Source organism: Leuciscus leuciscus (assembly GCF_965113295.1).
Source record: "Leuciscus leuciscus genome assembly, chromosome: 8".
Taxonomy (NCBI): Eukaryota; Metazoa; Chordata; class Actinopteri; order Cypriniformes; family Leuciscidae; genus Leuciscus; species Leuciscus leuciscus.
Window position 1 is genome coordinate 6,340,982 of NC_138732.1, and position 19,644 is coordinate 6,360,625.

Consider the following 19,644-nt stretch of genomic DNA (forward strand, 5'->3'; position numbering starts at 1 on the left):
TATGCAATAATAATAAATAAAGAAATAAAGAAAAACACATATGTCTGTATTAAAGAAAAAATTATTGATAAACATGTATTTGGAATGGAATTAAATAACAAGTACTTTGGGTGTCTTGTTCATTTTTTCATTGCCTGCGCTTTTTTCACTCCTCTCACTGCAGCCGCCTATACTCTCGCATACATTTCAGGCGAGGCAAGGCGCATCTCAAACAAGCCTTATCTATGGGTTCAATGCATCACATGACTAAACTTACGTCATCGTTTTTAAACGTATTAGTGTGGAAAAGGCTTCAGGGAAAGTGTTAGGATCCTCAGCACTGCAGTTGTGATGCTGATAACAGTGAATGTGAAAGAAATGAGAAGATTTGATGGTAACACTGAGAATACTGTTCTGTCATTCATGAATAACTGCAGGAACAAATTAGTAACGCACTATTAACTAATTAACAAGAATCTTTGATTAACAATTTAGTAGTGTTCACTTGAATGTGGTTCTCTAATCAATAACCACTATTTTGTATAGCTCCCAGAGGACTACTATATACTAATATACATAATAATGCATAATATAATTAACTCTAAAGTGAAGAATGACTCAAATCCATCGGGAAGAATTACTATCCAAAACCTTCCAAAACCCTCAAATGCTTGCAATGACTTCAGTTGTATATGTATTTCTGATGTTGCCTGAATTATGTGTCTGAGAGACAGTGGGGAAAAGATTATTATATGAGGGAGAATAAATGTGTTTGTTTGTTTGTTTGTGAGTGTATTTTTTTTTACAGTTTAACAGCAGGAGCGTTTACTGTACAGTAACAGTTACAGAACACATTTGCAATTGTGTTTATGTGCCTTTCAGTCATCTTTAAAATGATGAAATGCATTCCTTGTTGGGTTCTTCTGAATTCAGTCTTTAACTCTCGTGTGAAATCAGCAAATCTGAATTCAACTACTGTTTTGTTCCTCTCTCTTTTTATAAAATATTAAGATATTTAGATAATGTCATTCATGGAACATCAGTTGTTTGTTTAATATAGTATGTATTCAATAATATTATAACATGAGTTGGTTGTTAATGGGGATTTAAGAGTTAAATTAGTTCTCAATAACTGTGATGTTCGATTTATATTCTAATTAATACAAAATAAAAGTGGAAGTATTGTATGCAGATATTGTTGTCTTCCTCTGCTTCCTTGAAACAAAACTAAATATTTTGCAAATCATTCGACATTGTGTTGTTTATGTTTATGTGTGTGTCCCTACTAGATCTGACATCTCCATTTGGGAAATATATTATATATTAAGTAGTTTTAAAATAATATAACTAAGTATATTTAATATATTATATATATATTAATATATTATAAATATATATATATATATATATATATATATATTTTTTTTTTTTATGTTATATATTATGCAAAAATTGTGTGCATTTTATGTGTATATTGATGATTTCATTTGATATAGCCTACATATACATACATATATATATATATGTATGTATATGTCATGTTATATGTTATTATAACATGAGTTGGTTGTTAAAAGTGATTTAAGAGTTAAATTAGTTCTCAATAACTGTGATGTTCGATTTATATTCTAATTAATCAAAAATAAAAGTGAAAGTATTGTATGCAGATATTGTTTTCTTCCTCTGCTTCCTTGAAACAAAACTAAATATTTTGCAAATCATTCGACATTGTGTTGTGTTTATGTTTACTATGTGTGTTTCCCTACTAGATCTGACATTTGGGAAATATATTAATAACGTAGATACTTTAAAAAAATATATAAATAAAAAAATATATAATTTAAAAATATGTTTTATATTATGCAAAAATGTTGTGCATTTTAAGAGTATGTGTATATTGATGATTTCATTTGATATAGCCAACATATATTTGTAAGCCTTCATATGATCTGCTTTAGTGATCCTCAGACTGAGATTTGGTTTGGAAATCTCATTTTATTATGTACAGATTACCCAAAAAATCACCTTCAGTGATTATTTTTTACCAGCAGGAACAGAAAATCATTTGAAATAGGGTTATTTTTGCTTATATTAAACACCATTTAAGACACAACAACAACACAACACAACACAACACAACAACACAACACAAGACAACACAACACAACACAACACAACACAACACAACACAACACAACACAACACAACAACACAACACAACACAGCAACACAACACGGCTTCCACAACACATTTCTGATAAATCAGAGTTTTAGTTTGCAAAAGTCAAGCCATCTAAAGAGATCATACTCTCTGATTTCACTTCATGTTTGACATGTTACTTGGAAAGGATGGTGGAGTTTTGCGGACTTGATTCTTTATTTCTCAGTTCTGTGTTTTAGAAAAAAGGAATGTTGTATGTCATGATGTTTTGTTCTGCGTGTCCAATCAGAGAAACCGGACGCTTGAATCAGCTGTATCTTGGCAGAACCGGCACTAATTCACTCACATTTTACCATGTTTAAGTGTTTATTTCACCATGATGTTGCCTACAGCATTTTACAGTCCTGCAAAGACTTGTTATAAAACTTTATAATAGCTTGCATTACTTAGCCTATATATAGAACTTTACTCATTATATGCAGTTTACATAAAAAGGACAACATATGTTTGTTGCTTTAACTCATCAAAATAAGTTAAGCAATTTTAAACTTTTTTTAAAAGTAATATAATATTGTATATAATAGGCTGTACAAGACAGAAAGATAGAAATATAAATGTCACACTTTGATGCATATTTTCATATGGACCTGGCTGCATGCATTTAATCTAAACATGATATTTATAGTGATTTAACGGAATTATTAGAAAGAGTCACCCTATTGATGTCAAATCCCTTTCCGAAATATTTGATCATTTTGCTCAAAAAACTGAAAGTGGAATATTTATGTTCAGTGTTTTGTTTTTATCAAGCACTTTCTCATGGCCATATATTAGTTGAAGTTTCAGTCTCTCCATCAACTAATGACGCTGCTCTCATCAGCCAATCACATTTCAGAAGTGAAGATGCCCGAATCAGGTTCAGGTTCACATCTGTAGAATCAGGGGCTTTCCGCCACACACATCCTGAAAAGCTGGTTTCGCTAGTGCATAAAACCTTCTGGAAGTCACAGTGACTTTCATTCGGAATAAACACACACACTCACTCACTCACTCACTCTAGAATCAGCAGTGATGGACGATCATCAAGACGATGCGCTGATTCAGCGCGTGCCGAGCCAAGAGACCGTCCTGAGCCGCGGACCAACACGGTGATGTTTATTTATTTGTTTGTTTGTTTGTGGGACATAATAAAATAATTTGTTAGTTTCAGTAGGCTATATATTATTAAATGGCATTAGTGCATGATAGCAATAAAAATATAGCATTTGTGAGGGTAAATGTTCAAGAATGCATGCTTTGAATGATCCTTTAAACTTTTTCTTGCATGCAAAACTCCAGTATTGTGCGTGTACATTTAAAAGCATTAATCAGGCCTGTCAATGAATAATTATTCAAATGATTCCGTGGCTCAAAAGGGACGCAACAAGTATAAACTCATTTTGATACATATCTTACTTAAGTTATTTATTAGCCTACTTTAAAATTCCAATATAGAGGCGAAATCAGAAAGATGGAAATAAAACTCTGCCTCGCTACCCGTGACGTCACAGGCGCTGCCGTTATTGATTGGTTGTTTATATACTGGACAAGTTTTTGTTTTGTTTGTTTGGTTTTATAAATGAGCTGTTGACAAAATATTTTCTTTTTTAATGGAATTTTGTGAATGTTTAACTCTATATTTTGGGAACTGTATTGTTTGAATCACTTTTATTTTTGCCTTCACTAGTAGCCTACATTTTAAAAGGTCCTGTGGTGTGACAAATACATTTTTAAAACTACAAATATTCTATGTAGTCTCAATTAATATGACGTAATTAATCTGAATGTAATAGACTTATAATAAAAGATTTCTTTTTAAATAGCACATAAAATACCCAAACAAATCATATCATATATCATATCATATCAATTTTCATTTAAATTTTAATTAGCAGTTTTAGCAGTAGTTTGGTCATTTTATATATAGGCATATATTTTTTATTTATTTATTCATATGTATATTAGTTATTTTTAAAACTTGTTTCAGTTTTATTTATTTTTCAGGAAGTTACACTAAAAAAAAAAGAGAAATATTGCCTTGGCAACTTGGTGAAATTAAGAAAAAGATTACTTTTTTTATATTTTAATTTATTTTAGTTAATGTTATTTATTTCAAGCAACTAAAATATTCGTTTTTTTTATGGATTTAATTTGAATTCTGACTAACTAAAATATCCCTGCATTGGACATTCATTGTTGTTTATTCTCAGTCTTCCTGAAAACCTGAATCAGTCAATCAATCAAATTTAATAAGAATTTAAACCATATAGATTTACATTTATTCAATTAGCAGACTCCAAAGTGAGTTACAAAAGAGGATTATTTCAAATTAAATAATCCCAAAATAGAAGCAGGATTTGTTTCTCCCTCTTTTAAAAAAAAATCAAATTAATAGTAAATCGCCCACAAAAAAAATTCCCAGGATCTCAAACGATGGCATGAATCATAGAAATATTCCCTTTTACTAGAAGGGGAATACACTTTTGTTGGTGGACAGATGATAGTGTTATTACAGATAAAAACCACAGCAGTGACCTTCAGTGTGGAAACTCCCCTGAACAGCAGAACGCCTCATCTAATGGTGTGTGTGTGTGTGTGTGTGTGTGTGTGTGTGTGTGTGTGTGTGTGTGTGTGTGTGTGTGTGTGTGTGTGTGTGTGTGTGTGTGTGCTGTCTGCAGGAACCCCAATGGAAAGGCGCTGAAGGTGGCCGGACTGACGGTTCTGGCCTGTCTTCTGCTGGCGGGTCAGGCGCTGACCGCGTACTTCGTCTGGGGCCAGAAGGAACACATCAGTGCTCTGACCAGCGGCCAGGAGAAGATGAAGACTGAGCTGACCAGAAAGATGTCAGGTATATTTAACCAGTGCATCACTTTAAATGCTATTCATTTACAGGAATACAAGCATCAAATTATTCATGCATATTATCCCAGGCCCTATAAATACAAATATTTGTTTAAAAGGCAAATGAGACTTATATGCATATCATGTTCATCTTTGGTCTGTCAGCTGGTCCTCCTAAAGTGATGCACCTTCCCATGAACAGCATGCCCCTCCTGAAGGATTTCTCTGACGAAACCTCTGACCAGACCACCGACAAGAAAAAGAGCAGTCCCCTCTTGGTGAGGAAAAACAGCAACTGATGATGCTAGTGGTGCTTGGGTTTTTGTTCATTCAATTCTGAATATCTGTTTCTTATTCTTTTCTGTAGAAACTGATGCCAGTTTTCACAAACCAGAGAGAGGGAAGCGGACAACTGGACGGTACGGTCTCCAACATACAGAACACGAGAGAAAAATAAATAAATCACATGAAAAATAATTGTAAAGTAATATAATGTAATACATTATTTATATATTAAATATATAAGATATTATAAACAAATTTAAAAATATAATAATAATAATAATATATTGGCAGCATTTTTAGTAATTGAATAAAGCCGATAGATGAAAAACTTTAGGAATGTTTACTTTGCAACTAACTGAAATAAAATGTTAAGTTGAATATATTTAAATATTTTAAAAATGAAAAAGCACATAAAACCAATAAATAAAAACCAATAAAACTTTAACTAAATATACAAAACTATAAAAAATAAAAGCTAATATACAATATTTGAAAGACATCACCCTACAGAACACAAGAGAGATGGATAAATAAATTATGTGAAAAATAAATGTAATATAATATATATTATTACATTATTTAACATATTATAAAAAATATATATAATTCAAATTATATATATATATATAAAAAAGCCGAAATGAAAAAGAACATAAAATTAAATAAACTAAAGATTAATTAATTAAACTAAAAACCGAAAACATATATAATGTTTGAAAATCACCAACACCATCAGCGAAATTAAATAATATGAAAAATAAATATAATATATTACATTATTTATATATTAAATAAGTTAAAATCTAAATAAAAATGTAATATATATTAGCATTTTTGGCAATTGAAATAAAGCAAAAAAAAAAAAAAAAAATTAGATGGAAAAAATAACAGACTGAAAAACTTAAAATTTCGAAGTTGATGTATTAAAATTACAATTAAATTGAATTAAAGCTAAAAAAAATTATAATATATTAAAAATGTTAAAAAAAAATGACAAAAGCACATAATTGACCAAATTAATTTAAAAAAAAAATTAATGAAATTGGGGGCTAATTTTCATTTGTAACACCTGTGACCACATTCTCAATATACTGTCTCACAAGCTCTTGCTAATTCTTCATGTTCTGTCAAAAGGTGTTAAACTGATGCCGAAGAGGATGAATCTGCCAATGAGGAGTCTGCCTCTGATGGTGGACGCAGATGAGGATATTAAGAGCTCACCTGCATCAGGTGAGAGACACACACACACACACACACTCACTCACACACACCTCACGCAGATCTCCACGTGACACGTGTGTCTCTCTGCAGCTGTTGAAGTGGAGAGCAAGTGTAAGCTGGAGTCTGAGAAGCAGGTGAGGCCCGGGTTCTTCCAGCCTCAGTGTGACGAGCAGGGCAACTATCTGCCCATGCAGTGCTGGCACAGCACCGGCTACTGCTGGTGTGTGGACAAAGACGGCAAGGAGATCTCGGGCACACTCATGCGCGGGCGACCCCAGTGTAACTCAGGTGCGTTTCATGAGTGCTTTAGAATGTGATCCTTTGAGAAACCAGTACCTAGTACAGTAAAAAAAGAAATCTGCTCTCACTCAAACTGCTATGTTATGACTATGTTATATTATGCTTTTATTTTAGAATTATTTATATACTATTATAATATATTTTTCTTTTCTTTTTAAATTTTAGTTTAAGTTTTATTCATTTAGTTATGTGCTTTTTTGTCATTTTTTTTATTAGTGTACGCATAATTTACATATTTCTATTTAGCTTTAATTTATTTTTATTGGTAATATTAATACTTCAGCTTAATTATTTCAGTTAGTCGACAGGGCAACATTTATTTCTAATGGTCATTCAGGTTTTTTGAGTTTTCCATCTAATATTTATATTTTATTTATTTATTTTTATTTATTTCAAATAAAGAAAACAAATGTTTAATAGTTCCAGTTAACAATATAACAACACTTTTTTTATTGTGTCATAAAAATGAAAAATAAATCTGGACTCATTTTAGTATTATTTATATACTATTATAATATTTAACAATATTCTAAATTAGCTTTTAATTTTGAAATTTAAATTTTCATTTCATTCATATCGGTATGTGCTTTTTTCATTTGTATTCGTTTAGCTTAAAAAATTCGATTTAGCTTTAATTCATTATTTAATTGATTTAAATTGTATTTCTTAAACTTCAACTTATTTTATTTTAGTCAGTTGCAATGTAACAAGTTTTATAAGTTTAAGTTTTTCATCTAAGATTTACATTTTTATTATTTTATTTCGTCTTTATTTCAATACCCGAAAGCAACATTGTCTGCTAATATAATTTGTCATGAAAGAGTTGAATTAAATGCAAAGTAGTACAGTAAATACAGTACATATGTACATACTGTGAACAACCAGTGGAACGTAGACTAGAAATGAAAAGTCAATCAAAATAAATCAATTAGTCAATCACTTGTAATGTGAATATTCTTGACATCTTCTCTCTGTTTGTTTTATGCATTTCTCTGATGATGGTTCATCACAGCTCCTGATGTTTTGGGTGAGTCTCTATGTGTGTCATTTACTGCTTTAATGTAGTGATAATGTGCTAAAATACCAGCACTAATGTCCATCTCTCTCTCTCTCTCTCTCTCTCTCCAGAGTAAAGCCAGTGCATCCACATCAGGACCATCTTCTCCAGCAATAAAGAATAACAGTTTAAATCTTAATAACTGGTCACTATTGCCGCTCCTGAGGATCAATCAGTCCATTTGGACGTACTTCAATGGAAATAATCTAATAACCTTTCAACTTAAGATCTCTAATGATCTGCGTTTAATATAGATACACATAAGTATGATGTTTCTACGAGATGTTAACGCTGGCCTAACCCGTATTCTAATAATATCTATAGTAAGTTTTCTGTGTGATATCCTCTCTTTGTTTTAATTTTTTTAACCCAAGGCATGTTGTTCGAGGCGGATGAATATCAGAGTGATTGTAAGAGTGTAAATAAAAGGCCTTTAATAAACACATGCTGTTTCCAAATGTGACTGTGATTTATTTATTTAAAGACTTATTCTATAGAAATAATAGAAAAGCCAGAAATGGGTGTAAGAATGAATATTATTTATTTAACAGGAATATTTTCAGCTCTATCTGAATGATCTATATGCATTAAAGTAGAAGATCATATGCACATAATTGCATGAAACCACAGCTGGAGGTTAAAATATACTGAATAATATTGCATATGCTGTCTGAGCAAACTACATAAATCACACATGGCAATGAAATAAGACAATAAATCTTTGCAATACAATAAAGTAACAGGAAAAGTAATATGAAGTGCTTTTCAGATCGCATATATGTTGATCAATGTAATAATATATGCAATAATATGATTTCATCATTCAATAATTGTGCAAAACAGCTGCACATAGAGTGCATAGTTCATATGTAAATATGATCAGTTATGAGAAAAACATGCAGATTAGGTTTTTTTTAAATATCCCGTCTGACTCGTGCACTTCCTCTTTCAGATCATTTCACTGAATAATAGAATGAATAGATAAAGAGAGATTGATAAACAGATATAGATAGAGATAGAGAGAGAGATAGATAGAGAGAGAGTAAGTTGATGAACAAATTAAAATAAAATTGAATTAAACCTAAATAGAAATTAAATTGATATAAAATAATATTTAAATAAAAACAAATTGAAAAAAATACAAAATTAATATTTTTTAAATGATCAAATGACAAACTAAAATGTAAATTAAAATAAATTATATATTATATACACACACACACACACACACACACACACATGATTTAATATATAAATATACAATGTTATAAAGTATATAAATAAATAATATAATAATAATTTATAGATTAATATAATTGCTTCACTAACATCACTTTCTTTCATCATATCTGAAGTTTTGTTGATTGTATCAGGTCGAGTTTTGATGGTTTTTAATTCAGTTCTCCTCAAGTCCACCGCTCAATTCATGGTAGAAATAATTAGTGATGTCACTGATATCAATAAACATATACAGTGAAACTGATTTGTTGAATGATTTGCTCAGTTCCGCTGATGCTAAAACATCTATTTCTTGTTAAATGTCTCAACCTTCCTTCTCTTTCTCAAAACAGAAATGCTCAGTTTCATTTCCCTGTTTATCCCTTGTTTAAAGTAACAAGATTAAAAAAAAAACATTGTGACTTCCTTAAAATGATGCATTTGCAAATGAAAGATAGATGAGAGATCAGCGAGGAAATTAATCTCACGAAGACATTCAGAATAAACTGAGCGCATGATTATGACTCATACAGATGAATTGAATCAGTGTAAATTTAGTTTTTATTGTTATTTTGAACGTTTTTGTTAAAGTTTTAGTATTTTTTGTGTGTACAATTTGTTATTTGTATTAGATTTTTTTACATTTCAGCTTTAGTATTAGTTATTTTAGTACATCAAGTTAAACTAAATGAAACATGAGAAATGTTGCCTTGGCCGCTAGGTGAAATAAAGTAAGTTTTTGTATATGTTATTTTATTCAGTTAATATTTACTTTATTTTTTTCTTTGTTATATAACCCTATAACCCTGAATTTAAACAGCCCCACACACACGGGTGAAAGTGAACACTGAGTAATGAATATTTCAAGAGAGTGAAACCACACACACACACACACAGACACACACACTCTCTCTCTCTCTCTCTCTCTCTCTCTCTCTCTCTCTCTCTCTCTCTCTCTCTCTCTCTCTCTCTCTCTCTCTCTCTCTCTCTCTCTCTCTCTCTCTCTCTCTCTCTCACACACACACACACACACACACACACACACACACACACTCTCCCTCTCTCTTTTCAGTTCAGAGAAGCTCAACACAAGAACATGGACACATCCGTGAGTAACAAAAGAGTAATAATAAGATAAATCTGCTATACATAACTGCTCGTGTTTTGTGTGAAATATGAGTTTAATGCTGATGGAGTTGATACCGTGTGTGTGTGTGTGTGTGTGTGTGTGTGTGTGTGTGTGTGTGTGTGTGTGTGTGTGTGTGTGTGTGTGTGTGTGTGTGTGTGTGTGTGTGTGTGTGTGTGTTGTAGGTGGCTGATGGAGGCAGAGCTGAAGAGGTGTGTGAGACAGTGGACAGTAAGACAGATCTGCAGGAGCTCCTCAGACAGGAGATGGAGATGCATATTACTGGTACATCTGTTACATATTGACCATAACCACGACTGAACAATTGCTCGATTTTTTGCTTTCACAATTATATAATTTTTAGAAGAAATAAGGGATTTAAAGGGATTAGAGGAAAAAAGTAGAAAATCAACAAGAATCTATTGTATAGTAATGCATCTTTTTAGTAATCTGCAAATCATATTTTGTATTTTAAAATATGCATTGTATAATATTTCATAATATGCAAATGGCTCTGTTTAAGTCTCTTCAATTCAATTACAAATTTGTTTGTTTAGATTAGATTTTATATTTATTTTTAATTATATTCAACTTGATTTCAATTAACAAAATGCTTTTAATAGTTTTAGTTTTAGTTAACAATAATAGCCCTGAATGGAAGCATTGTGCTGGAATATATGAAGAGTTCAGATGCAAAAGCCTCTAAGTGCCATCTTAAATTTTCTTCTAGAATGATCATTTTTATCAAGCTTGTATATTTGAATTCAGTCATTTCATTTAAATGGCAATGAAAATGACCTATTAATTGTCATTTAAGTGAAATTACTGAACTTAAATCTACGAGCTTGATAAAAATGATCATTCTAGAAGAAAATTCCAGATGGCACTTAGAGGCTTTTGCATCTGAACTCTTCATATATTCGGCTTCTGTGAACATTAAACCCCGCCTTCTTTTATTTGATTGGCCATCTCAAATATTTTGACATTGACGAGCACTTCTAGACCTCAGAGGCGGATCGGCCTTATAAAATAACTCTGAAAACTTGCTGTCATCGTAACAACACAAAGGAAAATGCAGTGCAGAGCAACATAAATAATATCAAATATTGGGAGACAAATTGTTCATATCTAATTATTGGAGGGAACTTAGATCCTTGCACTAACATGATGATGATGATGATGATGATGGTTTCAGAGGGCAGGACCAGCATTCAGAGGAATCAGGAGAGGATGAGCCGAATCAGACAACTGAAAGAGGAGATCAGATTACAGGAGACACACAGAGAATCCCACCAATCACACACCACTAGCATGGTGAGTGGCCAATCAGGAGACAGGAACTCAGTCCTGTGCTGATACCTGATAACACAGTCCAGCACTCAATCAGCATTCATTTTAGTAAATGCATTAACTAATGGGACGTTATTTTAAAGTGTTACCATATTGCACAAAAATGTATAAAGCAGGTGTTTTAACTGTGTGTGTGTGAATGTGTTTGTCTCTCAGGGGGTTCATGAGAAACTCCTGGAGCGCAGAACGAGACTGAGAGAGACTCACGAGAGGCTGATCGAGGATGAACTGATGAAGATGGAGAGAGAACTACAAGAGGAGCAGGTGAGAGCAGATGAACCAGACCTCAAACGGGCCGTTCTGATCATGTGACTGTCTCCGTCCCGTCCGCAGGTGAGTGGTGTAGAGGGGGAGATGTCGTACCTGCGCAGAGAGAGACACATCCTGGTTCTTCAGATCGAGGCGCTGCGCAGGGAGAACCAGCAAGCGTATGTGGACCTGGAGGACCAGAACCAACACCACCAGCAGGAGGTCCATGAGCTCAGAGAGGAGAGTCTACAGGTGACAACACTGGACATTTACGGCGTTTAATGATTGGAAAACCAAATTAAGAAATTAAGAAAACCCAATATGTTACAAGACACCATTAATATCTGTCTTCTTCCAGTATGTGAAGACTAGGCTAGAGACTCATGTGCTAAAGTTTTGTGTCAATATAGTGCCCAAGTTTCCATTTCCTATCTAAATACTGTCATCTAGTGTCAGGTCTGTGTTCTGCACGCGTGTCCAGGTGTTCAGGGCGTTTCGTGAGGTTCTGGAGGAGCAGAGGAGGATGTCAGAGAGCAGGTACAGGGCTGTTCTCATAGATGCCATCCAGGACGCGGTTCACCTGTCCTCACAAAACCTGCAGCTCCAGGAGGAAGTTCAGCAGCTCCGGAAAACTCACATTCCCACTCAATGACACCGCTGATCCAACATGGTTACCCAATAAGTAACTGTAAAAGATCAAATCAAGCTTTTTCAGTGATTATAAATGGAAATCATTTCATAACTGATGAGCTGAAATGAATCAACACTGAACTGATTCGAGCTGAATAATGACACTATTGACTTTTTAAGTTTGAATTTGCCTCATATATTTGATGAAGTTTGCATCGTTGATTCTGTTATTGAACCTGTTTATTACTGGGAAGCAACTTTGAAACAATCTGAATTGTATAAGGCGCTAATAAAGGAGGCATGACATGACATTTTCAACTTTATGTCCATGGAGGGCTTCAGTGAGTAAACAAACAGGAATCCATTTCAGTTATACAGTTCAACTAACCAGGAGTAACGTGTCATGCAGTAGTTTGTATAAGTGACATCGTGAGATGTCATGAAAACTTTACAGCATAAGTTCAGTTAATAAGATACGTTAGTTAATAACACAGTGTCTTCGAAAATCTAATTAAAGCAATAAGCCCCTTGAAGCCGTTATTTACAGTGAATTTAGAACAGCTAAGGGGCGTTGTTAACCCCCTTAGCTGTTCTAAATTCACTGTAAAAGACGGCTTCAAGGGGCTTATTGCTTTTATAAAACGGTTACTCCATAAAAATATTCATTTTAATATTTATTGTATTCATAAAATAAACACCAGCAACAAAAAAATATAACGTTATAACACGTTATTCCTCCGCCAAGCAATGTAGTTCCAAAGAGGTTGCCAAGCAACACATGCAGCAACAAAGAATCACAAACGGCAGTTGCGCAGTAATACTAATGTAATGCGGTCACAGGTGTTGTTGAGTAATTTACAACGGCTTCGAACGCGGCTCAACCAATCAGAATCAAGGACTGGAACTATTCGTTTTACAAAATATATAATATTAAATGCATCTCTACCACAGTGAAGCACGGAGGAAGAGTGTCATTGTTAGCTGCTGGTATTGGTGAGCTACTTCACTGTGAAAAGTCATGTAATGCTTTGGAGAACAGGAGAATATTGCAGAATGGCTTGCAAAGGGAAAGGAAAGGGAAAGTTGTTATCTAGGAATGGTCAGATGTTATTTTTTAACAAGACGCTCCTGCCCAAAGATCAAGTCCATCAAGCTCATGTTTTGTCCTGGTCAGAGTCCAGATTTGAACTTTATAGTGAATATTTGGTCTCATATTAAACCCAAACGAACTGCGAGACATTTTTCAACTACTAATAAACAGTTTGAAGACATTAACATTGAGTGGAACAACACTGACTCTTCTAACGATGTCTGCAAGTTTAAACATTTAAAGAAAACAAATAGAAGGCTATTCAATGCTAATCTACTTTATCTACAGTATTTGTGAAATTATTGCTAATTTCCTGACCAGTGATTTGTGATAAAAATGGTTAAAACCATTAAAAGACCACAAAATAATTTGCCATTTTTTTTGCCCAATAACGTTATGTATTTTGCAAAATGAAAAAGTCTAAAATTGAAAGTACATATTTTACAAGTAAAACCATTAGACATGTTAATCACTTACCAAGTCCATATACATTTATTTGCATAAATCAGTCTTAAATATGTGCGCTGTACAATTCGTATTCATTTCAACACATTTAATCAAAATAAATACTGACAGACGCATATGAATAAAAACAACAACAAATCAGCAGACATTCAGTCCTCATGAGATGATGTCCATTCACAGTAAGATGCACTTCTAGAATGAGGACAAAGGCAACAGAGATATTTTAGGGCACATGCTGAGAAAATAATAATAAATAAAAGAAACCGAAGAAGGAAATGAAATAACGAGAGAGACGCTGTGGTTCATACATAAAGAACGATAAAAAAGCAAATGCAATGATATACGTCTCTTGAAAAAGTCTTTTGTGGTTGTCCTCAGTGGCGTACGCTCTATTTTTATTAAATTTTTTTACAAATTGCACAAGATATTAATGAAGCATGTTTAACATTTTTACATTTAAAATAAAAATATTTGTGGGAAGTGTTAATCTCAGATATGCTGTCAACTTAATAAAATTACATATCTTCCAAAATAATTTGTTTTAGTATACTGATGACAATGTAAAGGCCAATTATTTATTTTTATTGTTGGTGTCGTCCGCTCTATCTGTAATACAGGTACACAGCCCATCCAATCAGCACAACAGGAAACAGGAAGTAAGGTGTGAGCTGTATTCCCAGAAGCCCCCAAGACAACACACCATTTACCAGCATAGCAGAAGATATGACAAAGAGCCGTGTGATTCCCGTTCCATGTTTCATGATGACGGACATAAGGAGCCCGTTAGCGGCCTGTCCCGCGATAATGAGCCAAACGAGCGTGGAGAAACCCTCCAGAAAGCCCTTCCGCCCGCCGCCGGAGAGATGCGACGCCAGATTGATTGCCACTCCGAAGACGTACAGAAACAAATTCTGGAGACTCAAAGGCAGCCGTTGGGTTTTCAGCACCCGCTCGGTGTAGACGGCAGCCAATCCTGAGATAAAACAGTACACAAGCACCAACAGCAAACCCCAGGATGTGATGTGAAGCCGGCCCGTGGATTCGTCCTCCAGTGATGGTTCCCGATCTAAACCGGAGTAGCTGTGAGAAACGCCGGCGGCCACGAGCATCCCGAGAGCGAACCACTGCCCGCGCCGGAGACGCTTTCCCAGGCAGGACGAGTAGAGGAGGGCGGTGGACACGATTTTCAGGTTACTGAGCACTTGGAAGGAGCTGGGATCCATGTAGGCTTGCATGAACACCACCAGGTTGTTGTTGAAAGCGTAGAGCACAGCAGGAACGGCGTACGGCGTCACCGTCATCACAGACACCGACACCTTGAGGGTGGAAAGGTTCCCAGATGCCAACAGGGAGACGAATGAGACCAGAAGCTTGGCCAACTCGATCAGAACCACACATGACGACGGGCTGAAGGGAACGTGACCATCGACTTTGGTGAGCGAGATGAGGGGAGCGTGGGAACCGTAAATGAGAACCAGGAGGAGCAGGAGAGGGACCCATCGTCTTCTGAGAGGAGGTTCTGCTTCAGAAGAACCAACATTATCTACCGCAATCATGCTCGCGATCTGCACTCGAAAGTACAAACTCAGCAAACCCTACAAACAAAAAAAGCACTAGGACGAACTTGATTCTTGAACAGCAAAGTATAAAAGAAAATGGACCTGATGTAAGGGCTGCACGACTTGGGGAAAAACGTTCGGTTTGCGATTTTCCTGCTAAAAAAATTGCAATTGCAATTTAAAATGTGATTTAAAAAACTTTTTGAGGTTTGCTGTGCTTGTTTGTAGGGCTGCACAATTTGGCCAAAGATTTAGCAATTATATATCAATTATAAAATAATAATAATTACTAAATAAAAACATTAAACAAGAAATGTTACTAATATTTCAAAGGTAAAATAAAAAATTAGTATTTAAGAAAAATTATATAATAATTTTACAGTACAACTAGAAAAATAAGTACAACTGTAGAATTAAAATACTAATATTTTTGACGATTATTATTAAATAAAAAATGATTGTAATATTTTACTGTAAGAAATTAAGAAAAATAATATAATTTGAACTATAAAATTACAATACTAATATTTATGGCTGTCTTAATTTCTTAATTTTCAAACGTTAAACCATCGAACTTGTATTTTGGCGAAAAACTAACCATAAAGCCGCTCTGAGATGCTGCAAACGTGTGTAAATAAACACAGAGCTGCGCTTCACTCTGAAACACGCAGAGCATACATTTATTTGGTTGAATCACAGCCTTTGCGATGTGATAATCGCACTGAGCCATATCGTGCAGCCCTACATGATGCCCATTATAACAGCCTTCATTATAAAGTCCAAATCCACACTCACATATAGACTCCAAAACACAGTTTTTTCTAAATCAACAGTTTCGTTCATGAGGGAAGAATTAACAATCGATGTGACGTTGAATGACATGCTCTCCTCTTCAGTCTGAATTCAGTCCACTTCTAATCGCTGGGTCCTTTCTTCAGGGAGTTCAGGAAGTCTCGTACGGTCTCCTCGATGTTGGGCACCTGATAGTTCTGAACAGCGCAGATTCCCGTCAGCGTTCCCAAAGCGACTCCTAAGATGGCAGACGAACGCATTTTGGAAACCACATATCCAGCCAGGAATCCTTTCAGGAAAGGAGACGCTAATAATGATCCACCCTAAGAAACACAAACAGGACGGTTTCAGCTGCTGGCTGGGAAGTGTGCAGTCATTGAGCCGTCAATATGACAGTATATAAAGAGCAACATCTATATAGTGCAGCAGATTAATGGCATATTTCAAGAGAATCGTTCAAATTGGTATAAAAGCATGAAATTTGGGTCACTTTTGGGGAAAAAGGCGTTGGCCACCCAAAAATTCAACATGGCGGCCATTTTTTCAAGATGGCTGCTATTTCTGTCAAATGCTCATTATGTCAATCGTTCAAACAGTGATGTAGGCATAACATTTTGTGAAAATACTCTCTACAGAATGTTTTTTTGGAAAACAGTGCTTGTCCCTCAAAAATTCAAGATGGCCGCCATTTTTCTTGAATCCTTACATTTTTTTTAATAAATGGATATATAACATACTATCTTCTGCTTACCAGCCCACTTTTAACCACTAGGAGAGGGGTTTCAAACGGATATGGTCTGTTTAATTTTTTTTATTTCATTCACTAAAATAAATATTTCATTTTGCTTTCTAAAAACTGGTAAAAAAAAAAATGGCATTAATTACAATAATTTAAAATATAAAAAAATGTGTGGCAAAAAATCTGCTATAATGCTATATATAATTGCTTTTATAATAATAATAATAATAATAATAATAATGTAAAGGAAATTATTTTATTTTATTTTGTTGTCATAATAATATTAGATTTAATATTTTCCTCACAGTGTAAATGGATTTTTATACATAAAAATATTCGGCTGCATTTATATTTATCAATAAGGTCTCTCACAAGGGGATCAGTGTATTTGGTGGTACTTAGCATTAAAAAGTTTGAAAATGTCTGCGCTAGGACATAATGAAGTAATAGGGATGCAATATATCAGCACCATATTTGCATCAGCCATAATTAATCAAATTTAATTAAAATTAAAATAACTACATCTTTCTGATTCAAACACACTCTTCTTTTATGGCAGGTTTCAAACCTTTCTTAATTTATATTATAATTTTTTAATAAATCATTTAATTTGAATAATGTTACATTAATTTAGTGTGAGTATTTTCTGTTTAAGAACAGGCGAAACCGTATCGATTTATAATATCAACATATTTATTATCGGCCAAAGCAAAAGTAATAAACAGTACAGAACCAAAGTTTCTGTACGTGTTCCTCAGTATGTTAGGACCGGGCCGGATCAGTGGTGGATCTGGTTCTGTGGTACCTGTGGGATTCCAGCTTGAACCTCATCCTCCACCTTCTTCTGGATCTCCTCCAGCTGGTCTTTGAGCTGAGCCAGATCCTTCAGTCGGGTCACCGGATCCTGAAACAGATCCGACACACATCAGACCACACGAGACCACTGACACATCCAGATCAATGCACTAAAACAATATACAGTTATAGGAGTAATAAGCCCTAAGAAGCCGTGGCGTGATTGATTTACTGTACAGTGAAATTCACTGTTAATCACGGCTTCACGTGGCTTATTGCTTTCATAAAACAGTTATTCCACATATCTGCAAGGTTTCATAAACTAAACACACAGACACCAAAATGTAATGTTATTGATAAAAAAATATATATATTATTCTTCCACCAAGCAATGTAGTTCAGAAGCAGGATGTTTGCCAAGCAACACAGTAATGCAGTCACAAGTGTGTGTTTGTATATTAATTTAAAATAGCTTTGAACGCAGCTCAACCAATCAGAATCGAGGACTGGAACAATCCATTTTATAATTACGTTTAGTCAAAATTGACAGATGAACTCCTTTTGCTCAATTTCTAAGCACTTTCAATCTGGTTAATGAGATACTTTTATTTTTATTAACTTTCAGAAAACAAAGACTCTTAACATCAAACAGAAGAGAATGATGTATATAACAGATCTTCTATTATTGTGTTTGGGAGTCCTCCTATCATTAAAGAGTTTGAAAACACTTGCACTATGATAATGGAAGTACAAACTAATTAATTAAATGAGAAGAAATTTATATCAATGGCCATTTTTTGTATCCATAATAATTAATGTATTACTTTTATTTAAAATGAAAATAAATAAAAATATTTCCAATTCAAACACATACTCTTTATCTATGGCAGGTTTCAAATCTAATAGTTTATTTCCTTATATTATAATGTGTTAATAAATAATTTAACTTGAATTATGTTACATGAATGCAATTTAGTGGATGTATTTTCTGTTTAAGAACAGTAATAGACAGACAGTAACAGTTATAGACTTATGATATCAACATATTTATTGATATTGTAAATATTTGGCCTAAATTACACATTATTTTATCTTGATCAATTTACATATTTTCTTGTATCGCACAAGGAAAACATTAAATTCTACAGATTACATTTTTCAAAATAAGATGTGTTTCTATACATTTCTTATTTCTAGTAATTGCAGTTAATCATATCTTACAAGTGTGATGCTTTTCTTTCTATGACAGCTGTCAAATGCCAAGAGTTCAGAAAGGCAGCAGTGACTTTACATTACTCCAATATAAAGCGTCACAACAGCTCTAATAACCAAACAGCAGGTGATATTGATAGCACAACACTTAAATATAAACGACATACCCGATTTGTCCCTATCTGTACATTAATTCATTATAAAAACAGCGTTGTTTTAGACAGACCGTGGTTTCTCGGGTTTCTCACCTTGTCTTCCGCCATACTGCAGAAATGATAAACGATTCAATGTGCGCTCGATTCATCTGACCTGAATGAATGACGACTCGCTCGAACACAACTACTCACGCTGTTTTACTTTTAGTACTATGGCTCGAAATGATAAATATAACATTTTAAATGTATATTTTCCTCTAAATGTTTATTCAAGTAATTAGTATAATTTATTCAGGTGTAAATAATTGTCCAGACCGATCTGGGGGTAAACGGCAATGTCACGTGCTACTTGTTACTTTCCTCATCGCTGTTCATGATTGA

At 33.9% G+C, this 19,644-nt stretch overlaps 4 protein-coding genes across 5 annotated transcripts; 2 read left to right on the forward strand and 2 right to left on the reverse strand.

Annotated features, from left to right (window-relative positions):
• Positions 1–3,109: 3,109 nt before the first annotated feature.
• Positions 3,110–8,341, forward strand: cd74a (CD74 molecule, major histocompatibility complex, class II invariant chain a). 2 transcript variants are annotated; one of them, XM_082177157.1, is made up of 8 exons: positions 3,112–3,288; positions 4,858–5,027; positions 5,186–5,298; positions 5,388–5,439; positions 6,440–6,535; positions 6,617–6,814; positions 7,839–7,853; positions 7,955–8,341. In XM_082177157.1, exons 1-8 carry the CDS (start codon positions 3,212–3,214, stop codon positions 7,957–7,959), a joined length of 726 nt encoding a protein of 241 aa, XP_082033283.1. In that variant the 5' UTR covers positions 3,112–3,211; the 3' UTR covers positions 7,960–8,341. The 2 variants fall into 2 exon arrangements, with proteins under 2 accessions (XP_082033284.1, XP_082033283.1); XM_082177158.1 differs by lacking the exon at positions 7,839–7,853 and having other exon boundaries at positions 3,110–3,288.
• A 783-nt stretch (positions 8,342–9,124) lies between these two features.
• On the forward strand, positions 9,125–12,765 carry LOC309504136 (uncharacterized protein). Its single transcript, XM_082177175.1, has 7 exons — positions 9,125–9,832; positions 9,922–10,209; positions 10,413–10,512; positions 11,423–11,541; positions 11,734–11,841; positions 11,911–12,078; positions 12,308–12,765. Exons 2-7 carry the CDS (start codon positions 10,198–10,200, stop codon positions 12,476–12,478), a joined length of 678 nt encoding a protein of 225 aa, XP_082033301.1. The 5' UTR covers positions 9,125–9,832; positions 9,922–10,197; the 3' UTR covers positions 12,479–12,765.
• Positions 12,766–14,015: 1,250 nt separating this feature from the next.
• Positions 14,016–15,575, reverse strand: LOC309504103 (putative UDP-sugar transporter protein SLC35A4). The gene has a single exon (XM_082177119.1). The coding sequence runs from the start codon at positions 15,565–15,567 to the stop codon at positions 14,614–14,616; it is 954 nt and encodes a 317-aa protein (XP_082033245.1). The 5' UTR covers positions 15,568–15,575; the 3' UTR covers positions 14,016–14,613.
• Positions 15,576–16,484: 909 nt separating this feature from the next.
• LOC309504163 (SLC35A4 upstream microprotein-like) lies at positions 16,485–19,513 on the reverse strand (the record flags this gene model as incomplete). Its single annotated transcript, XM_082177216.1, has 3 exons — positions 19,357–19,513; positions 17,907–18,005; positions 16,485–16,685 (listed from the first exon to the last, which is right to left on the reverse strand). The coding sequence occupies exons 1-3, from the start codon at positions 19,369–19,371 to the stop codon at positions 16,485–16,487; spliced, it is 315 nt and encodes a 104-aa protein (XP_082033342.1). The 5' UTR covers positions 19,372–19,513.
• Positions 19,514–19,644: the final 131 nt, after the last annotated feature.